Source organism: Leuresthes tenuis, unplaced genomic scaffold (genome assembly GCF_036924035.1).
Source record: "Leuresthes tenuis unplaced genomic scaffold, fLeuTen1.0.hap1 SCAF_6, whole genome shotgun sequence".
Classification (NCBI taxonomy): domain Eukaryota; kingdom Metazoa; phylum Chordata; class Actinopteri; order Atheriniformes; family Atherinopsidae; genus Leuresthes; species Leuresthes tenuis.
The window spans coordinates 37,566,801-37,583,212 of record NW_027325360.1 but is presented as its reverse complement, the minus strand read 5'-3'; the positions used below and the strand labels follow the sequence as shown (position 1 = coordinate 37,583,212).

Here is a 16,412-nt window from a genome sequence, read left to right as displayed (position 1 = left end):
GTTGTCCCTGCGGTGGGCTTCCCGGTGCTCTGTACACTTATACACTCATAACTAAGCATGGTTATCATGTAGGACCTGGGCCATGTGTGTTGCATGTTTATGCACACACACACACACACATTAATTAGCCCAGTAGCATGCTCGCTAAGCAGTTGATGTGTTATCCTGTGGTTTCAGGTCAAAGTTGTGTTGTATGTGATTGCTGCTACTTGTGCTTGTTTTTGTTTGTTTTTTCTCTGCTTGTCTGCTTTCAGGTGCTCCTGGTGGCGCTAAGGCTGGATTCCCCACAGAGGCCGTGGATTGTCGTCTGTTTTGTTTTTACAGGTGTAGCAGCTGGTTGTCTGGTTTTTCATTGTTTGTATCTTTCTATTTCTGTTCCGTTTCTTTTTCTTTTCTCTTCCTCTTTCCCTGTGCCCCGTTCCGGTTTGGCACTATTACATGTTAAATATTGTAACAAAAATAAATAAGCAGTTGATGGGCATCAAGGGGAGCTTTACATTCATAAAGATTCCCTTGGCAAAGCAAATCTGTTTGGCATCAAAGGTAACACCATATAAGCTATGGGCGGCCATGGCTCAGTGGGTGAGTGTGGGTTGTCCAATAACCTGAAGGTTGGCAGTTCAATTCCCACTCTCACCACTCAAAGATTGAGATTGTGTATTTCATGTATCTACATGACAAATAAAGTCTTAAATTAAGATTTTATTTCTATGATATATTTTCAATTTTTTATCTGGATGTGTTTTCTGTTTCAGTTTGTATCTGTTTATAATATCCTAAATCAATTTTAAAGAAATAAAGATAAAAGTAGAGCATGGATTCTGTTGTGGATGGTAGGCTAATTTGTACAATTTCACAAAGTCTGAAGTATTTAATTTTCAATACTGGGTCTATGGAGGTAATTCGTTTTTAAATGCATTGTACATTAATTTAACTCCTGGATCAAATATTGATTTATGCTATTCAGCACAGGTATGGAACCAAACCATATGAGCATACTCTCATCTAAAGTATCATGCTGAATTGGAAAGATACAGCTTAAGCAGGGCATATAGAACAAACGTGTGAACGTGGTATGGTCATAGGGTACTTATGAAACACCCATAGTCAACAGTACACATGTCATAAAGTCTGTCTAATGTGCAGGCTGGGATCATAGAGGGGGTCAATACTCCCTGACATCTACTCATGCCCCTTGGTCGCATCTTGCTTGTTACATAAGCAAGTCTCTGTTCAATTAATAATAGAGAATGTGAAAGTGGTTGTATAAGAGCTATAGCAGAGCAACATGCTAATAAGGATACCTCTTTTCAGAGCCAAAGGGACATTAAGGATAACCTGCAGGTGACAGGTCCCTTGATAGAAAAGGACTACATCAGGGATGTCCAAAGTCGGTCCTCAAGGGCCACTGTCCTGCAGGTTTTAGATGTTTCCCTGCTTCAACACACCTGATTCAGATGAAATGGACTCTTCAAAAGATTGTTAATTTCTGAACAAGCCTGCTAATGATGCACTGATTTGAATCAGGTGTGTTGACTACATGGAGAAAAAATCTTTAACCACGCAACATTGGGGATAAGTAGAAGAAGATCTTAGATGGATGACGACATGATGTGTTTCTCAGGTACAACATTTCACACTGCAAAAAACATCCTCGCAAGCAATTTCACTTCATATAGCACATGGCTTACAGAACAAAAAATTAATTGAAATGTGTCTTTTAATTCTGAGTTCACTTTCTGAGTAGACTTGGCAATTCTGCACCACGCAGAAACAAAGTTTTCTAGTAAACACTGACAAAAGCTTTAAGAGAAAAATTCAATGTAACTAATATTTGTGGTTTAAGAAAGATAACATTGGACAGCCTGAGAACAGCAGGACAGCATTGAAACAAAATGTGGCTTTAAATTTGTCCTTTTCAGATGATGGCTCATTTTTAAGAAAAGTTAGTTTTGTATGCACATACATATATATATATATATGAAGCCATAAAACATAGTTTGTGTACATTTAATTCTGATCCCTCTACAAAATGCAACTATGATCTGAAGCACAAATAAAATAGAGGAATATCAGTGAAATATTCAGTAGCTCTTAAACTCTTACATATAAAATGCCTAATGGTTTTCAACATACAAGTAAGCTTAGAAGAATGTGTGTGATCTTTAATTTTTTTATTTCAATGAAAAATTAATAGCAAACTGCAATACTGATGCAGCTGAAAGTAGCAGCAACATTGAATATCTCCGTTTTCCTTCTTGCAAACTACAAAGGTTATTTCTAGACCACTGCATTGGTCAAATCAGCAACTAGCAGGTTGAAGACATTGGCAAAAATGTAAAACTAAATAGATTAAATCAATAAACACATTTTTTCTCCTATGTTTTGAGAGAAGTATGAAAGTGAAAATAAAAGCTATGCTTTTTAGGTACCAATCTAAATCTCCAAGCTGCCATTTTTCTGCGTGCATTACATTATATAATCAACATTCACTTCGGAACGAAACCAATTCAAATTTTCTGCAGATCTGGAGTATGTGAGAAAGTGACTTTGGTCTTGGCTTACCCATAGAACATATTTTTGTTTTACTAACAAAAACGGTATTCTGTATTCCTCATCTAATGGCAAGGATATTTTCTGAAAAGTAAGACTGAATATGTTGTTGTTTATGCATTTATGCATTTATGCATATGTGAGGAAATTACTTGTTTTTGCAGTGGAAGTCATGTATGTTTTCTTTTTCACATACATACAGTTAATGGTATAGACAGGCACGATGAGATAGGAAGAGGAGACATTACCCCATGAAGCTCCTTCAGAGAGATCCCAGGACAGAAACAGGAAAAATTTGAAGTCAATAAGCACAAAAGCACTCACATGTACTCAGACATGCGTGCACATTCACGTGCGCACGCACACACACACACACACACACACACACACACACACACATACAGACAGACACTTCTCACTTTTAAAGAATTGATTAAGAGCTTCACTTTAAACCTTCCAATTCTAATTTCCTTTCTTCTGGGAAGATAGCGTTTAGTTACTGATCCCTTGCTTGTATATAACAATGTTAGTTTCAATTAGAACATTTCTGTGAGGAGACAGTTTTGTAAGAAAACTCACAAGGTTTACAGTCACCATCCACCCTGGGGTGAGCAGAGAGACAGGGTTTCACAGGTGTTTGAACAGTTTAAATTATATTATACTATATACTGTACCACATTCTATGGTGTAAAAATAAAACTTTTTAATTAACATTTGGTCCATCAGAAGTCCACTCTGAGTGAAGTTTGCAACATCTGTATATTATATATGACACAAAAGATTAATCGAAATCTGATTGTTAGGATTAACATCTGCAAAAAGCAGATACTTCATTTTGTGACAAAAAAGGAGGAGTCCATGAACTTACGAAAATGCAAATGCCACCAGCGCCCCACTGACCACTATGAAATCCAGAATGTTCCACAGGTCTCTGAAGTAGGATCCAGGATGAAACAGCAGACCCAGGTCAACCATCTATGACAAAGACAACATGTGTTCATCTCTTTTCTCGTTCTACTTTATGCTATTTTATTTAGTTGTATTTGATTAATTTCTGGTCATTTCAAATGACTATGATTGTGATATAGAACTGTTGTTAGGTTTGTACTGGGTAGGTATGATTTTATACCTTGTGTAGTGATTACTTTAAATAATATACAATCGTTACCATTGATAAATACAATTTATGAACAATAAAATTACATAATAAAATTACAAATACAAAAGTATGACATAATTGGTATAAAATCTAAATGTCTGAAGACATGAAATGGATAAAAAAAATATATTAGAATAATTAGTGACAGATAGCTTAAGACAATGTTTTTACATTTCAAATATAAAGAATTATCAATACAGGGACATTAATAAAGTCAGAAAACCTCAATACACCACAACTGTCACTCTAAGATAGTCATTGAGCTGTGGCAATTATATATTGATTTTGAAGGAACATTTGGAAATGTAGCCTAAGAGAAAAGACTGGTTTAAAGTGGATACACAATAAATAAATATATATATTTATTAGAGAGAGAGAGAGCGCTGTATAATGTTATCGGCATGAGGAGGCTATGTTGCACATGGTAATCATAAATGAAGTAGTGTTTATTAACTGTAAACAAAATCCAGAGGAAATAGAAACAAATTAAACCCGTTGCCTTGGCTATACAAGAGAAAAATATCAAATAGGTCCTCAGGAATTTGTTTCAACTGTCTGGACTTTTGTTCTTTTCCTGTCCTTGACCTAATTTATTATATTTAAAAAATGCTTTTAAAGCACTGCTGGAGGATAAGACCATTTTTTGTTCTTTTGTGTCCTTACAGTGGTTGGATGTATTGCTACTTTTGTGAAAACAAACCTCCATCTGAACCATGTAATTGCACAGCTATACATAGGAAATTATTGTCATGCTTGAGAGGCTGACAAAAAAACACCCGTAACAACTTAACACTTAACAAGAATAAGACAGCATCTTATTATATACCATGATATATGCGATGAACAAACAAGGTCACAAAGAGACAAGACAAAACATGTAATGTTCTGTTTTTTCATATTTATAATAGCTACAAGAATTATAATTTTGTGTATTAGTCATGATACAGAGCACTGTGGTAAATGTCAATGGACTTTCTTTGTTTCTTCATGTTTTTAAGCGTGGCTTCAAAATGCAATGAAAAGACATTGATAGAAATAGTTACCGACTGTCATAGGAATACAATTACAATTACAATTCATTAATTATTAATTATTCATCAGTTTAGTCATTCCTTCAGCTATGTCAGATTTCATTAAAAGCACATACACTACTGCCACAGTTTAGCTTTGAGAATTAAAAGTTCAGTGAAAGACAATGAAATTAGAAGGTTATTTGTGCTTACTTTGATCACCATTTCAAAAGTAAAAACACCAGTGAAAGCGTAGTCCAGATATTTGAGCACCTGCAAAAAATAGACTGGATTACAGTAGTACTAACACAGGAAAAATTTAAAGAAAATAGAGATATTATTCAATATAAAGGAAATGTGTATTTCACTCTTTCACTTTAATTCACGCCCCTTTTTTAAGGAATTGTGTGAAGTTCTTTACCAAAAGCCCAGGAGCCTCTTCTGCAGTGTCCTACCTTGACTTTGGATGTTGGACCCAAAATCTGCCATTGTAGTCGCTTGTATCTATCTGTGTGTCATATGCCCCTAATCTACCTATCACTGTTCCCACGATTCCCAAATCTGTACCAGTGGATTCTGTATTCCTTGATACTTCTCAGTCTTCTCATGCTTCTTCTACCTGATGTTTCTCATAGTGGGGATGGCCATATCTATCACAACAGCTAAACTTCTGATCTTTGTCAACCACAACCATGCTGCTTATCTGTCTGGAGCTTGATGCCCCACAGGATCTCAGAGGACCTCAATCCTACACTGATACCCCTAAACACTCCCATGATCGAAGCCTCTATGCTGTTTGTCAGAATTACATATTTCTTGTTAATGATAGGTTAATTTATTAATATAGCCATTCATTCATTAATTTATTAATTTATGTTGCCCGCTTTCTCTATCTGCCAAAGATAAAACCAATGTAGTGGCATCTCCTTCTGTGGTATCTGATGATAAGACTTTGTCGATCAAATGTGTCATATCAGTCTTGAGGTGTTTTAGACAGCAAATATATTAACATGGAGCACCAGATGATAAACTACTAAAAAGAGATATTGATTTTCTCTTTACCAGGCTGGGCAAGTCACACACTATCAAGAAAATAATTCATAAAAAAGAACCTCTTCTTACAGTTTTGTATGTTTAAGTATTGTGTTTTATGTATTTATGCGTTTAGTTTGCATGCACTGTGTGTCTCACATTATTGCGAGGGGCATTTGTCCAGACGGGGTCCTCTGCTGCAAGAGCAATGCTGCTCATTGCAATGACAACCAGAATGGACATCTCAAAATACCGCAGAGTTACAATGTAGTGACATAACCGCCTCACCCTGAGAAAAGAGAGACAGAGAAACATGAAGCAGTTGCTGTTATTTCCTAAATAGTTATTAAGAAAAACAAACGTGAAAGTTCATGAAAACATTGAAAGACACAAGTTTGAAGTGTGCAATTGTACATAAAATGCATAAAAAGCTTTTAACAAAGAATAATTACTCTTTTTGTTTAGGTGCATCAAGAAAATGTAGTTCATATTTTGTTGGTAGTTTCCATTATACTGAAAGCTTAATATATGGTATTTGTAAAATATGTTAATAACAATACATGGAAGTCCAAACCAGTTAACAAAATTGCACTTTGTCTTTCTGTTTTGCACTTTTCTGGAGTATTATTAATGTTGCGACCTAGAAATATTTGAGGCATAATATGTTTAATTTCAAGTGTAAATGATAACATGTTATCAAAGACAAATATTTTAATTTCAGTTTATTTTGTTATTATTCTTTTTTTCATACCTTAAGGTGAAATGTTCATTGTTCTGCTCTGGCTAATTGTTATAGAGGCAGCAGGAGGATGTGGCTTTTTTTTTTAATGACACCATATGTCATGTATATAGGCTGGCTGCTTCAAGACCAACTGACACCAAAACATATATGCAGTGTAGGGAAAATAAAGTTGCCAAACAGAAGACGTTTTAAGAGTGCAACAAAAACTTTAACTGAACAAAAACATCAAACTATTAAATGTGGTTTGCTGAATATCAGATCTCTCCTTTCCAAGTCTCTGTTAGTGAATGATTTGATCTGTGATCATCATATTGATATATTTTGTCTGACAGAAACCTGGCTGCAGCAGGAGGATCATGTTAGCATTAATGAATCAACTCCCTCTGACTATTTAAATGTTCACGTTCCTCCAACCACAGGCAGAGGAGGAGGAGTGGCAGCTATCTTCAGATCAGGGTTACTAATCAGTCCTGGACCCCAGATTAGTTTTAGCTCTTTTGAATCTCTGATTCTCTGTTTTTCCCGCCCAAAGTGGAAATCACAAAAACCTCTTGTGTTTGTTGTTGTGTATCGTCCACCTGGCCCTTATTCTGAGTTTCTGTCTGAATTCTCAGAGTTTTTATCCCAGTTAGTGCTGAGTACAGATAAAGTCATTGTAGTGGGTGTCTTTAATATTCATGTAGATGTTGAAAATGACAGCCTAAATATTAACTTTAATTCTATATTAGACTCTATTGGATTTTCTCAAAGTGTTCACAGACCTACTCACTGCCTTAATCATACCCTTGACCTTGTGCTGACTTATGGCATTGAGAGTGAACAGTTAACAGTGTTCCCTCATAACCCTGTCTTGTCTGACCATTTTTTAATAACTTTTGAATTTACATTACTTGACTATACGGCTTCTGAGAAGAATTATATATATAGAAGGTGTCTGTCAGAGAATGCTGTAACCAGATTGAAAGAGTTGATTTCATCATCCTTTTCTTCACTGCCATGTGCTGATATGACAGAGGACGGCTACCTAAATTTTACTCCTGTAGAACTTGACTCTCTTGTTGACAGCACTATAGCTTCAATGCGTACAACACTGGACAATGTTGCCCCTCTGAAAAGGAAGGTAATCAGTCAGAAGAGGTTGGCTCCTTGGTATAATTCACAGCTGCGTGCGTTAAAGCAGACTGCAAGAAAGCTGGAGAGACAGTGGCGTTCCTCTAATTTAGAAGAGTCTCAATTAGTCTGGAAAGATAGTTTAATAACGTATAAGAAAGCACTTCGTAAAGCTAGAACTGCTTATTATTCATTATTGATAGAAGAGAATAAGAATAATCCCAGGTTTCTTTTCAGCACTGTGGCCAGACTGACAAAGAGTCCGAGCTCTGTTGAGCCATGTATTCCTTTAACTCTCAGCAGTGATGATTTCATGAGATTCTTCATCAATAAAATTGTTTCTATCAGAGAGAAGATTAATGGAATCCTTCCCATTATTATCACTGATGTATCATCAAGTAGAGCAGCTTTAGAAGTATCTTTAGAACCTGATTTGTATTTAGACAGCTTTTGCCCAGTTGATCTTTCTGAGCTAACAACAGCAATAGTCTCTTCTAAACCATCAAGACCCAATCCCAACCAGACTGTTCAAGGAGGTTTTTCCCTTAATTGACACTTCCATATTGGATTTGATCAATCTGTCTTTGTTGACAGGATATGTACCTCAGACTTTTAAGGTTGCTGTAATTAAACCTTTACTTAAAAAACCTACTCTTGATTCAGAAGTGTTGGCTAATTATCGACCTATATCCAATCTCCCTTTTTTGTCTGCAGTTCAACTTTGTGATCATTTACATAGAAATAATCTGTTTGAAGAGTTTCAGTCAGGATTCAGAGTGCATCATAGCACAGAAACAGCACTGGTAAAAGTTACCAATGATCTCCTGTTAGCCTCTGATAGCGGACTTGTTTCTGTGCTTGTCCTGTTGGATCTCAGTGCTGCATTTGATACGATCGATCACAGCATTCTGTTACAGAGACTTGAACATGTTATTGGGATTAAAGGAACTGCATTAGGCTGGTTTAAGTCATATTTATCTGATAGATTCCAGTTTGTTCTTGTAAATTAAGAATCTTCCTCACACACCAGAGGAAGTCATTGAGTTCCTCAGGGATCTGTGCTTGGACCGATTCTTTTTACTTTATACATGCTTCCATTAGGTAACATTATCAGACAGCATGGCATAAAGTTCCATTGTTATGCTGATGATACTCAGCTGTACTTATCTATGAAACCAGATGAAACCAATAGGTTGGTCAGACTACAAGCCTGTCTTAAAGACATAAAGACCTGGATGACTCAGAACTGTCTGTTTCTAAATTCAGATAAAACTGAAGTTGTTATCTTTGGACCTGAGCGTTTCAGGGAGAAATTGTCTAGTTATATAGTTACTCTAGATGGTATTTCCTTGGCTTCTAGTTCTACAGTGAGGAACCTTGGAGTTATTTTTGACCAGAATTTATCATTTGACGCACATATAAAACTGGTTTGTAGGACTGCCTTCTTTCACCTTCGTAATATTTCTAAAATCAGGAACATCCTGTCTCAGGGTGATGCAGAGAAACTAGTCCATGCATTTGTTACTTCAAGATTGGACTACTGTAATTCCTTATTATTAGGCTGTCCCACATATTCTCTGAAAAGCCTCCAGCTGATCCAAAATGCTGCAGCCAGAGTTCTGATGAGAACTAACAGGAGAGATCATGTTTCTCCAGTTTTAGCTTCTCTTCATTGGCTCCCTGTTAAATTCAGAATAGAATTTAAGATTCTTCTTCTCACATATAAAGCTCTTAATGACCGAGCTCCATCATATCTTAAAGATCTCATTGTAAGATATTTTCCTAACAGAGCACTTCGCTCCCAAACTGCAGGTTTACTTGTTGTTCCCAGAGTTTCTAAAAGTAGAATGGGAGGCAGAGCCTTCAGTTATCAGGCCCTTCTCTTGTGGAATAAGCTGCCAGTAAATGTCCGGGAAGCAGACCCCCTTTCCACTTTTAAGATTAGGCTTAAAACTTTCCTTTTTGATAAAGCTTATAGTTAGGAATGGCTCAGGTGACCCTGAAACATCCCATAGTTAAGCTGCTATAGGCTTAGACTGCTGGGGGACCTCATCTGTCACACCTTTCCTCACTTTGCTCTCTTTTTCCCCCTGTTTAATTTCTCAATTGATTTTATGTACATGTGACATTATTGTGGTTATTAACTTGTGTTTCCCTGTTCCAACAGATATCCTTTGAATGGTGTTATGGTGTTTCCCCCCCTCTTTTCCCTCTTTTCTGTCTTCTCAAACCCCAGCTGGTCGAGGCGGATGGCCACCCTTTCCTGGGTCTGGTTCTGCCAGAGGTTTCTTCCTGGTTCTGGTTCTGCCAGAGGTTTCTTCCTGTTAAAGGGAGTCGTTCCTTTCCACAGTCCCTCAGGCTCAGGACGGGAGATTGGACTGAAGACAAGTTTCGGTGCAATCTGTTGGTTTCCTTAGCTAGGATATTATTTTTTGAATTGGCTCTATATGAATGAATTGGATTATTGTTAAATTAATTCATTGGATTTCATTGGATTATGATTACAATGAATTGAATTCCAATTGGCTTGAATTGGACTATATTACTTAAGTGCCTTGAGATGACAATTGTTGTAATCTGGCGCTATATAAATAAAATTGAATTGAATTGAATTGAACAATAATAACAGTAAATGGTCAAAAGTTGCACTCTCTCTGCAGTTTTTTTCCAGCCTTTAGAAACTGTAATTAGGAACACTGGGAAGTAACCACAGAGCTCTTGGTGATGTCATAAGAAATAAATTAGCCCTTTTTTCAAAGACACTTTTAAAAAAAAAATTTTTAACTTTCTGTCCATTTCTGTTAGCCTTGAATTGGAGTGGGGTTCTGTACAGGGCTTCAGCCCAGTAAACTGTGTTAAGCTCCAGTCCTTGCAGCAGCATAAAGCTGGTATAAGAAATGGATGGAAAAATAGATTTATTTGAGATTTTTGTATGAAATAGAACACCTCCTATTTAGGCTATTGTCATACATCCACAGCGTGTTTGAAATCCTACAAGGAGATGAATAGGTGGATGAAGGAAGCTAATGTCACTTACGGATTGGTCTGTCCAAAGATGAACATGGAACTGTAAGGCAGGATGGGTTTAGGTTCACTTTGACATAGATCATCTAAGGTCTTCTCATTCATGGGCATTGTTTCATGGTCAGTACTATTCACTGGAAAGATAGAGAGCAATTATCACAGACATGGCTGAATGGAATTTAAACAGCATAATATGCCATGCGATTCTGTTAATCTAAGGCTGTATTTAAATGTTTTTACAGATCTGCTAAGGATCAGAAAACTTTTTCTATAATTCCCTGGTATGTGAAACTTCAAACTTAAAAATCAGGTATAATTTATTTTTCACATGATTATATATATGATATGCATTTGAGTATTGTTTCCCGGGGTGATTGTTCGAAAGATAATGTCAGATTCAACAAGCCTGTACAAAATAAAAATAAATGCTGATACTTTCAGTAACTGTGAAAAAACTACCATGGGTTTATCAGCTGCAATAAAAAATATTTCAGTCATATTTAGTGTACATTATGAAGGTGTTAGATAGTACTCACTTTGTACGAGAGTGGTCTCTCCAGGTGGGGAGGTGATCGTCACAGGTGGGACATGGATGGAGGTTGGGCCAGTTCGTCTGACATTCCTCTGGTTGTCTGAGTCCTCTTGATGGACAGGTGGCCAGCTGGTCCTCACCGAGCCCTGCTGAGGGGAGATGGCAAAGGACTCCCCCTCTGAGTCACCAAACCTGTTAAAAGAGCAAATGTGGCATCTTACACATTGACAATAAAATACATTCCTAATATCTATTGCTGATGGATAAGGGAACCAACTATGATTTAGATTTTTTATACCACTGTCATCTAGTCATAACCATAAGGGCTTTGTAAAAAAAAACAAAAAACACACACAACCTAACCTTTTTGGCTTACGTTTTAAAATATCCTAAACCTTAACATGCTGTTGTTACAAGATAATCAACACTATGCTCTTTACCTTTGAGTGATGAGAATGCTCTAATGTACATATAATATTTTAATATCCCTGAATTGAGATTGTCTACACTGGTAACTTTTAGGGATTATGTGGTTAATCTGTTCTTGCAAATGACCAGACGCAAAAACAATAATTTTAAGTAAATCATGGGATCAGTAAATCATAGGCTACATGGAGCCAGTTCAACAGAAATTTGGGGAGGATTCACATTAAAATGAACAACAATTGGCATATATTGGATCATATGCCCAAGTACAACTCAACTGTAAGTTCCTATCCATTATTATGCGTGCACAGAATTTTTATGTACTGTGTTGACTGTCACACCTTAGTACAATAATGTTTGCCACCCCGAAACATTTTACTTAAAGGCATCAGGCAGCTTATTAAACATGAAGCAAACATATTCAGTTGATACAAGATTAGTGAAATGACGTTCATATCTGAAAGGAGCTTAAGAGCTTGCCCTCATTAAAATTGCATTTAAATAACATTTACGGAACACCTCTGGTAAAAATCCGGTTTTTGATATCATTTATAGGGTCCATGTGGTATAACTTTAATAAATTTTATTTTTAGGATAGAGGACTGAACATGACTGAGCATATCAATGTTGGAACTGCAAGGTTTCATTTTTTTTTCTTTTTTTTTTCCCCCTTGTCCTGTTCAGGATTATGGCAGCAGAATTGTAGTCTGAATACCTTTGATGCCAAACAGATTTGCTTTGCCAAGGGAAGTTTTATAAATGTAAAGCTCCCCTTGATGCCCATTTATTTATTTCTTACAATATATGACATGTAATAGAACTGAACCGGACCGGGGGACAAGGAAAGAAGAAGAGGAAAGAAGAGGAAACAGAACAAAAATAGAAACAAAAACCAGACAACCAGCTGCTACACCTGTAAAAAACAAAACAGACAACAATCCATGGCCTCTGAGGGGAATCCAGCCTTAGCGCCACCAGGAGCACCTGAAAGCAGACAAGCAGAGAAAAAACAAACACACAAACAAACAAAAACAAGCACAAGAAGCAGCAATCGCATACAACACAGCTGTGAATATAGATGACCTGAGACGACATGATAATACATCAACTGCTTAGCGAGCATGCTACTGGGCTAATGAATGTGTGTGTGTGTGTGTGAGAACATGCAACACCCATGGCACAGGACCTACATGATAACCGTGCTTAGTTATGAGTGTATAAGTGTATAGGGCCACAATCCACAGCCCCCCCCCCCAGCAATCAGAAGCAGGCAGAGAGGGCCACAAGACCCAGGCCACCAGCAGCCCCCACGGAGCACAGAACCCAGGAAGCCCACCGCAGGGGCAACCACGCATCCACCCAGAAGACTGCAGAGGAAGCCCCCGGACAGAGCCCCCATAAGCATAGGGCAGAGGCACTCTGGGAACCAGGGGTAACAGCCCACCGACCCCGCCAGGCCCTCGGGTTTGGGGGCGCTCAGGTTTGGGAGCCCGAGCGCCCCCAAACCCCCCGGCAGAGGCCCCACCCAATACCCAGGAGGGCCAAGCGCCCCAGACAGCCACACAGTGGGTCAGCGCCTGCCCCAGCGCCCCTGGCCAAGTGCCCTGGGAGTCAAGACGTGGGTGAAGTCGCGAGCAGCGGGGAGAGGCAACGCCGCCCCCCCATCGGGAGAAGCACAGGCAGGCCAGGCGACAGCAAGTCCCAGACCCAGGCCCAATCATTACCACACACACTTTCACGTCCCATACATCCACACGTCCTCCCTCCCTCGACTCCGCTGGGGTGTAGCGCAGCGGGCACACCAGGGGGCCAGCAGCCCCCCAGCCACCACAGACCCCGAACCAGCAGAACAATTAATTAATCTTCCTGGCCCCTCCCGCCCCGAGCAGCAACCAGGAAGCAGGGGTGTGGGAAGAAGACCCCTCCCCTCACCCTTCTGGCTCTTCAATATTTTCTAATAGTGAGCGATTAAAATTGAGGGGCAGCCAAACTTGTAGAACTGGGAGCGCGGCCCTCTGGGCAGCCTACATACCCAAAGAGCCCCGCCCACCAGATGCCACTCAGTGTAACCACCCCCCAAGACCTAATGTGTGTGTGTGAGTGTGTTTGATAAGTAGTAATGTCTAAGGTGTAATTAAAACAGGGGCGGGGAACTGCAGAGTGCAACCAAAGGGGACCACCTACGTGGCCCCATCCACTACACCCCACCGAACACACACGCCCCCAAAACCCTTCATGTGTGAGTGTGTGCTGTGTACAGGAGCCAGAAGGGAGAGGGGTATGGGGATATACACCGGGGGAGCTACTCTCCCCCGGAGAGGGCAGCCAGCCCAGGGCAACCCACCCATACTGTGGCGCATCCAGGGCAAGGTTTCATAACAAACCTAAGTAAGAAATCCAGCCAACGTTCAGAATGGGGCTCACTCATCAGAACTGGCTATATGAAAACAACACTTTTCTAGTCATTATTGACCAACTTATCTATCTCCTAGCTGTTTTATTTCAGCACAATCTAAAAAGCTGCTCTGTTTCTGTTTTCTACTGCATATGTAAATTTGCATGTGTTTCACTGACCCTGTTTCAACTGTAATGCTCTGTTGAGTGTAGACAAGTAAAAAAACACATTAAACAGCATGCACTAACATGGAGTGGAATAGAGAACACAACAGACAGGTACTTACATACTCAAGCTGACAACAACTCGTCAGAGAGAACCTATTTCATTTTCCCCCTTTTTCCTTAAGTGTTGACATCTCTGCAACTGTATTTACATTGAATGAGAATATTTTGAAGCACAGCTATAGAGCTGCTCCTCCAATGAAATTACAGCTCATATTTTCGCTCAGATTGAGACCAGTAAAGATTCTTTCCCTCATCTTGTTAGACACATTACCTGCAATTACAAGCTTAATTTACTTTTCCCTTCTTGCCCAGCTGACATAGAACCCTTTGCCTCATGCCTTCCAAGTTAAACACAGTAAAGACACACATCTTTAGTGATTTCATCGCAACTTTGTTTTTGTTCATTTTTTTGTAATTACACAGTTTCTTTATTCTTTATGAAATGTACATGTGAAACCCACAAATTATATCTGAGTAGCTGCATATAAACTTCACAGATAGTATAGATAAATTGAAAATAATCAAATAACTGATGTATCTGATTGAGAGGGCTGGCCACCCTTCCTGAGTCTGGTTCTGCCGGAAGTTTCTTCCTGTTAAAAGGGAGTTTTTTCTTTTCACAGTCGACTTCCTTAGCAATGCAAGCTTTCCTTAATTGGCTCTGTATGTATGAATTGGACTAATTTGGAATACAATAATTGGATATGATTGGATTCTAATTGTATCATAATGAATTGGATTCTAATTGTTTTGAATTGGATTCTAATTGTTTTGAATTGGATTGTATCTTTGAGTGCCTTGAGATGACATTTGTTGTGATTACATTTGGCTCTAAATAAATAAACTAAATTGAATTGAATAAAACTGATGCTGTCTGGCAGCTCTGTGTGATTTTGCCTAAAATAAAATCTTTGATTTTTCCTCCCTAGTAAACTTTGATTAACATTTTCAATTGATTTTTTTTTGTATTCTTCTTTGAAAACGTCCATAGGGGGCACCACCCATCCCTGATAAGAGGACGGGAAATGTGAAATGTACTTTTACAAATTCAGTTAAAAATGTCAGTTTACACACTAGTGCGTGCCCACATGCAATATGAATTATATATACTACATTTCCCACCTACTGACATTCATTCACCAGTGAACCAGAATTTTATAGTCTTGGGGTGCTGAAAATATCGCCCCAGCAGCAGATTTCAGGTAAAAAATAGGCTCGTGCAGGGCGGTAAATCAGCTTGATGATGGTAAACTTCATGCGAGAGATGCAGCTTCCACCAACTTTGGTGAGATCCTTATTTATCTAGAATTATACAATGTAAAATTGTTAATTTATATCTGTGAAACTGGTGATTCTGAGAAGGAGATTAAATCATTACTGTTGAATTGCAGTCATTGTCTGACTGTTGATTTGCATTCTTATACTGGACTAAGCGTTAAAATCACTATCTTATGAAATCACTTTCTTATTGGGGAAATAAGAAAAGCTACTAACACAATGGGTGCCTTTGCAGTTTCGCTGCTAGGCCCCCAATAATAATAATAATAACAATAATAATAATGATGATAAGAGGAAGAAAAGCTACTAACACATTGGGTGACTTCGCAGTTTCGCTGCTAGGCCCCCAAATAGACTGCTAGTAAAACACTTGCTTGAGCCAGTTGAAGGCACAGTAAATGGGCACCTGTGAGCCCACAATCAGGTACCTCATTTTAAACCAGGAAAAACCTTGTTCTATTTTAATAATAAAATAATAAAAGCTGAATTATTTTCCCTTCTGGGATTGATAAATGTAAATCAGTTTCCCTTTGGGCTTAACATGCAACCAAACACAAGCCAAGAAAACAGTCCCAACCAAAGTAAACTAGAATAAAATCATACCTTTCTCCAAGCTTTCTTTAAATCCAGTGACATTGTCTCAGACAGCAACAAAGCGCACCTTCAAACTTATCTTAAAATAAAAATGCCTACTCAGGGCAAAAAAGTGTCAGTTTATGATAACACTTTTATATTTATTATGCTAGATGGGATGTGCTAACAACAGAAGATAATCTTTCTATTTGTAACAAAACTAATAAAAACATGACTCTTGTATTCAGTCAAAGTGGAAGTTAAAGAGAAATGTTCTTTTGGACGATCAATTTTAAATCACAACTTTATCGATAAAATCGCCCATCCCTGCATTCTAAAAGACTTGTAGAG

At 38.3% G+C, this 16,412-nt stretch overlaps 1 protein-coding gene across 1 annotated transcript in view; it reads right to left on the bottom strand.

The window, feature by feature from the left end:
- Nucleotides 1-16,412, bottom strand: part of cacna1ba (calcium channel, voltage-dependent, N type, alpha 1B subunit, a) — a 222,977-nt gene that overhangs the window by 81,749 nt on the left and 124,816 nt on the right. The window contains 5 exon segments of the mRNA XM_072387079.1: nucleotides 3,422-3,528; nucleotides 4,936-4,995; nucleotides 5,914-6,043; nucleotides 10,644-10,764; nucleotides 11,167-11,354. Coding sequence (XP_072243180.1) covers nucleotides 3,422-3,528; nucleotides 4,936-4,995; nucleotides 5,914-6,043; nucleotides 10,644-10,764; nucleotides 11,167-11,354 — 606 coding nt within the window.